The sequence below is a fragment of the Anoplophora glabripennis genome, unplaced genomic scaffold (genome assembly GCF_000390285.2).
Source record: "Anoplophora glabripennis isolate ALB-LARVAE unplaced genomic scaffold, Agla_2.0 scaffold40, whole genome shotgun sequence".
NCBI lineage: Eukaryota > Metazoa > Arthropoda > Insecta > Coleoptera > Cerambycidae > Anoplophora > Anoplophora glabripennis.
This window is the reverse complement of record NW_019416268.1, coordinates 1,700,386-1,707,426: the sequence shown is the minus strand read 5'-3', so window position 1 is coordinate 1,707,426 and position 7,041 is coordinate 1,700,386. Positions and strand designations below refer to the sequence as shown.

Here is a 7,041-nt window from a genome sequence, read left to right as displayed (position 1 = left end):
TCCGCGATGGAGTGGGGATTGCGCGCGCGGTCAAACATAACTCTTTGGTACGATCATAGATGGCAGATGGCATTAATCTGAGCTACGTTCACGGAGTACATGCACTTTATGCAACCAACCTAACATCCAAGAGATATTGAATGCATGCTATTTAGATTTCTTATTGATTTAAATAAATACATTATTTTAAGTTTATAGTTTGAAAATATCTGGGGGGCGGAGTCCCAGAGTCTTCCTTCACGAGCCGCCACTGGCTGAAACTGTAATATGTTATAGTTCTCAAGTTGATACATTCAAAAACTGAGGCATGTAATGAATTTTGATCAGTAGGTACAATGCTTTTGGGGTCGCTGAACCTGAATTCTTGGATAGCTTAGCTATCTAAGGTCACCTGGAGGTCAGGTAAAAGTCGTTTCAAGGTCAAACTGAAGAAAAGACTTGTATTGAATTTTGACCAGTGAGTGTATAGGCTTTTGGGCTCGCAGAATCTGAATCTGGAGATAGCGTAACGCAAAGGTCACCTTCAAGACAATTCAAGATCATTTCAAGATGAAACTAAAGAAAAGGCTTGTATTGAATTTCAATCAGTGCGTATATGTTTTTTTGGGGAGAACTGAATTTGGGGATAGTTTAGCCCTAGAAGGTCACATTTAGGTCAAGTCAAGATCATTTCAAGGTCAAAACTCTGAAACTATCCATAGAATCATTTTGGGACCGTGACAACTTTTCATCAAAATGTCGAGAACTATAACATCGCAATTTCAGCCACATCTAGCGGGACCCAATTTCCATTCATTTTGTGCGGGCTCCTTTGCAACCTGGAATTTTGTTTTATTTATTAGCCTAAGTTGCAAAATGAAATATACGACGCACGTCCGTGATATAGTTGTATATTATTACATATTCGAAAAGCCTATAAACAGAGCTTTAAGATAAAATAAAATCGTCAAGATTCGTTGAAAAACAACTTTCCAGGTTGCAAATTTGAAATTAAAATAAAAAATGATGGATTTCAATGTATTATTATGAAATCTACCATGAAAAAAAATCAGTGCGATTGTGGAAGATGCTCGGGATTGTCCGGACTAATAATTAGTAAATTTGTTTATAAGGCCATAACTTGTAAACTATTCAACTTACCGATTCCAGATTTCGTGTGAGTTACTAGACAGTGATAAGGAATGAGAGGTTGCGATGCCAAAACGTTCTGGTAATAATAACGCAGTTTATAAATGATTAATTCAAAAGTGATAAATAAACTTCTTCTGTTTATAACTTTTGATCTAATCAATATTTTTTACGCTTGGGCTAGTTTTGTAGGTCTTTTGAAGAAGAAGAAAAAAAGTACATTACTGTTTTCTCATGGAAATGAACGGAAAAAAGTTATAAGCGAAAAACGTAAAAATTATACAATTAACCAGCCTGTAAACAATCTTCCCCCATTTTTATGACTGTGGAAACTAATATGTTATCGTACATAATATTTAGCATCTGTAGTGATAAATTCAGCTTGCCGAAACAAAAAGTCGCGTCCAACTCTATATTTCCTGGCCTATTGCTTTTTTATCACCTTTAGGAACACTGACGTTTCAGAACTTCTTAATACCTTGTTAGCTTTGCAGGTTTTGAATAAAATTTTTCTTTTTAAGAAAAATTACAATTATTTACAGCTTTCCCTTTTCAGATTTTGGTACGTTTGATTTTATAATAGCAGGGGCCGGTTCGACAGGATCTTTGATAGCCAGACGCTTGTCGGAAGTAAAACGGTGGAATATACTAGTTTTGGAGGCTGGCGAATTTGGTAATGAAGTTACTGACATACCGCGATTGGGCTACGACGTCGCTATGCTTAGTGACTATAACTGGGGATACTACTCTGTGCCGCAAAAGACGTCTTGCTTAGGTAGTAATTTTCCTTTCCCTAATAGTAGACAGGGTGTTTCAGAAAAACGTATCATAAGTCCTAGAAATTAAACATTTTTTAAACTGTTTTTCAAGCATCTCCAGAAGTAATCCACACATCGTATTAAAACTTGGAAGGCGCATATTTTGATTATTAGTTCTTAAATTTTTTTATTAGTTATACTACAATCATATTTTCCTTGAGTATAATTTTCTTATGTAGGTATCTTTTATTTCTCCACAAAAACTATTTTTTCTCTCCAATTAAGCATGTGTTACATTTTTACAGATTATAAAAATAATGTCGCCTCCTTAAGGGCGTCAGTGGTCGTTGGCTTATTGGAAAAAATCTTAGACTTCAGAAAAACCCCAAGAAAAGTGTCTAACAGCGTTAAATAGCATGATCTGGGCGGGCAATGCTGATCACCAAAACGGGAAATTACACGACTAGGAAATGACTCCTGCAGTAATTTAAATGTTTCTCGGTCTGTGTGGCATGTGGCATCGTCTTGTTGAAATCACATGTCGTCTACATCCATATCTGGCAATTAACACACAAAAAACTGCATTATCATTTCGCGATAGCGAGCACCATTAACTGTTATTGCTTGACAATCCGCATTTTCGAAGAAGAATGGTCCAATGATGCCTCCAGTCCAAAATACGCACCAAACAGTTACACGTTGTGGATGTATTTGTTTCTCAATAATTACTCGTGGATTTTCTGAACCACAAATGCGGCAATTTTGTCGATTAACGAAGCCATCAAGATGAAAATGAGCCTCATCGCTAAAGATGATTTTGTTCGAAAAATCAGCATCTAGGTACTTGTTATTCCATAATCCTTTCAACGAACTCTTCGCTCTGTGCGATCAGTAGGCTTCAGTTCTTAAGTCAGTTGAACTGTAGAGAGCTTCTCGCCATGTTCAATCCTTGACCACGGTACCGAATGGACGTTCCTGGACTCTCAGCAAGACTCACACAAACTGCTTCGATCTTTTGTGTTCGATAACTAATTGATCCAGTTTTCCTAAATTTTTCAATTAATCTCATTACAGCTGATGAGGTTAAATCCTATTCCGACCATGTTTTGTACGAAAATTGCGAACTGTAGCTGTCAAACCTTCATTATATTTAAAATATTGCTCAATACCCCAAACTGTAAGCTGTCACGCTGTCTTCTTTCTTTCATTTAGCTGAATATACACGAGCAGTTTTATCGACCGATTTGGCCGATTTATCGTTGAATTGCATAAATTGTAAAAACAAAACTGCTAATTTGGGTCATCAAGAAAAATTGTAAAATACCAAAATTTTGGCGGATAAATTGTTGGCAAATAATTTTGTAGCAATTATTTTGTTACGTTTACTAACACAGCGATCAAACGGCAGATAAAACTGTCGTGAATTATCGGGCGATATTTTGTAGAGCGTCATCTGCGTGTTAGTACGTGTTGATTGGAGGAAATATCTGCGCGAGATGTTGTTACGGTTTATTTTTCATTTAGGGATTGGTCACTAAAAATTAAAATAATAATACCCTGCATTACTGAGCTATTAAATATAGAATCTATATTTAATAGCTCAGTAATATAATTCCTTAGTGAAACATAGTTCTTATAGTTCGCGCTATTTTTGTTGGTAAAGTCTATTATCATTGAGGTGTGAAAAAATAAAAAAAATTAAATAAATTTTCGATTGTTTAGGATTACCAAAAGTGTACTTCCGATCTTCCTGGTATATGACTTTCCACATTCATATCCACAAATCAGTCAACTCTTGAAATAGTACCTCGAAAAAAATTTATTCGTTTTTGTTCACGTTTTCGTAGAACACTCAAACCAACTACACTTACGAGTAACAAATAGATTGCTCTGATTTCTTGGACTTTCGAAAGATCAACGATGACAGAATAATCTTACCAAATTTAGAGATAAATCTTTATGAATGACACAGACGTAACGAATAAACTGTCAAATAAACTTTGTACAATAATTCGATTCAATAAAACTTCGCATTAGTGTCCTCTCTAAAAAGCTGATTGCCGATTTATTGCTGAATTGCATAAATTGTAAAGACAAAACTGCTAGTTTGGGTCATCAAGAAAAATTGTATAATATACCAAAATTTTAGCTGAATACACATGCAAAAAAATTGTACCACATAATCGTCAGATAAATCGTTAAGAAAAATCTTTCAGACAAATCTTATAGAGGACACTAATGCGAAGTTTTATTGAATCGAATTATTGTACAAAGTTTATTTGACAGTTTATTTGTTACGTCCGTGTCATTCACAAAGATTTATCTCTAAATTAGGTAAGATTATTCTGTCATCGTTGATCTTTCGGAAGTCCAAAAAATCAGAGCAATTTATTTGTCAGTCGTAAGTGTAGTTGGCTTGAGTGTTCTACGAAAACATGAACAAAAACGATTTTAAACGCGTTTTATTACTTGGAATGATGGATTATGTGATTATAAAACGACGCAGAAGAAATAAAAAGTGAACANCTTTGAAAAAAAAGTGTTTCAGGCCGAAAAAAATGAATATCTCAGAAACTTCTTGATTTTTTATCTAAAAAAATTTGAGGTTATTTAAGACAGAGAAAGGTATACTTTCACCAAGTTTCGTCAAAATTAAATTATTTTTGCGGAAATGAAAAATAAAAATCGAAAAATCAGAAAAAAACCTGTATCGCATTTTTCTCGGAAATTTTGAGGTTATGTTAAAAAGTGGAAAGTTGCCTGATCTACAACTTTTGTATTGGATACTTTTTTGTTTGACGTCAACTTTCGCCAGAAATCCCAATGATACAATTTTTCATAACTTTTCAACCCCCCAAATCAATCCTCCGCCGCCCCTGCTCACGCATTTATTTTTTTTAGGTTTATTATAAGCCCTTTTACCATTTCCACTTATACCAATACCAGGTACCAATTTTTTTTTCTCCAAGTGTAATTTGGTTGGACTAAAGGTATTTCTGGGACTAGCACTAAATTACATTGTAGGAGGTTTTTAAATAATTCAGTTTTACATTTCATTTTCTTAATATTTTTTTGTTGCTTCTTTAAATTTTAAATGAACCAGGGGGCGGGCGGTCGAGCGCCCCAGTCTGCCCCACCGTAGCTACCCCTATGGCGGTTAATAAGACAGCCTTAGAATGTTTGAATATTTTGAGGGATATACTTTGGATGTCCGGGTGACATATTTTGTATTTTAATTTTTTACCCATTCAGTAGCTAGCAAACATATTTCAATACAATTAGGGGCCATTTACAATGATAAAGTGTAAGCTTGGTTTTGCAATGAGACACGTGCTCTTATTCATTTAAAAAAAAATAATTTATGGTTATGGAATTTAAGTCTTTAGATTTCCAAAGTGAGTACTTAAACTACATATTTATTTTCACCACACTAAAAAGAGGCAATAAACACAGTCATTAAAAACATTATCGCTGGAATTAAAAATATACACTACGAATTGATCATTTTGAGAATAATGTAAAATAGTACAAAATGTTTTTGTACAGACGTGCTTTTACCATGAATTATAATCAGACCGAGGTAAAAAGGCAATTAAAACTTTTAATTTAAAACGGTCTAATGTTATCTAAACAGTTGCCTGTAAAAATTCATGGCAAAAGTGTATCGTTTTAATCATTTAAGGAAGTTAATGCATGTTTTTTTGTTTATGGGCTCTAATAACTGTATTTAATATTTTAGCTCATGTTTTTCTTAATTTTCTATACAGAATAAAATAAAACAATGTCAGCCTATGCAGTATATATTATTCCGAATAATGGTTAATGGTTTCTAGACAGCAGTAGTCCCTTTTTTACCCAACCCTGTAGACGCACCTACTGATAGTAGACAGTTACTTTACTTATGCGTGAATAATGAAACTTTATCTATATTAATACATTTTTAAATTTTTTATTACACTAGGCTCGTGTAGGAAAATATTGCTTAGTAGAATTCTCTAAAGTTGCAGTGGACAGGTGATCGGAATAAAATGGTGAACCTTTTTTTGACCGTATTTGTCAATTTTATAATTTACTGCGCTAGCTCGACAAAGGAAACTATAGATTATTACGAAAAACTTATCCTTAAGGAGAAAGAGAAAGCCAAAAGTTACGAATTACCAAGAAATGCCCATATGTACATTCCAAAATATGGTGGTTCACCTAAAGGCAAGTGGAACATTTGAAGTATAAAGCGGCTTTACACTCGGTAATTATAACTAGGAAATACACGTGGCGATCAAATTTCTGAAAAGCCCAGTGACAATGGCCCCGATGGTCAACGTAACCAAATTTAGTGGGTGGTCAAATTAAGTTCTGGGATTTTTTCTTCAAACTTCAACTCTCTATACAAAGCGTTACAAAATATTCCTTCACAGGATATTATTATCTTACTTTGACCACCCAAATTCAAATTTTACGAGTGATCACTAGTCCAGAAACACCCTTTTTTAACATTTCTCTTTATAGGCCAGGAAAAAGAGCTGGGAAATGACCATTTCGCGACTTTTTGTTTCGGCAAGCTGAATTTATTAGTGCTGGCAAAAAGCGGAAAAAAGTGAAACCGGTTAACCGGGTTCCGTAAAAACCGATTTCAGATAAAACCGGTTAGTCGGATAGTTGCTAAAACCGGATATTCTAAAACCGGTTATTCGAATAACCCGTTACTCGAATAATGGCCAAAACCGGATATCTAAAAATCGGTGCTTTGTAAAATTGACGAGATATACGATGTTATTCACATATTCACAATTTTAAAGTTAAATCTAATGTAGTTAAAATGTTAAAACAGTTAAAACAGTTCCACTTGTTACTGTGATTCTTCAATTTATTATTTATATAAATAGATTTAGTCGTTTGGTGTATGTGGGTGTGGGTGACTGTTTTTTTATCAGTCTGTGTCTGTGTCCTAGCATAAAATATAAAAATAAATTGTATTTCTCTTAATAGTTCAACCCTTCTAATATGTACGTTCTATGTAACCTGTGTCAATAACTACATAACACTAAGACTAAATTATGGTGTTATGTAGTTATTGGCTATAAAGAAAGAATCCGATTATTCGGATGTTTGAATAGATTATCGAATAATCGGTTATTTGAATAATTGGTTATTTGAA

General features: G+C 34.0%; 1 protein-coding gene across 1 annotated transcript in view; it reads left to right on the top strand.

The window, feature by feature from the left end:
* The window catches only part of LOC108903231, a 34,529-nt gene that overhangs the window by 18,488 nt on the left and 9,000 nt on the right, over positions 1-7,041 (top strand). Inside the window, exon 6 of the mRNA XM_023457334.1 lies at positions 1,685-1,903. Coding sequence (XP_023313102.1) covers positions 1,685-1,903 — 219 coding nt within the window. The remainder of the gene's footprint in view (positions 1-1,684; positions 1,904-7,041) is intronic.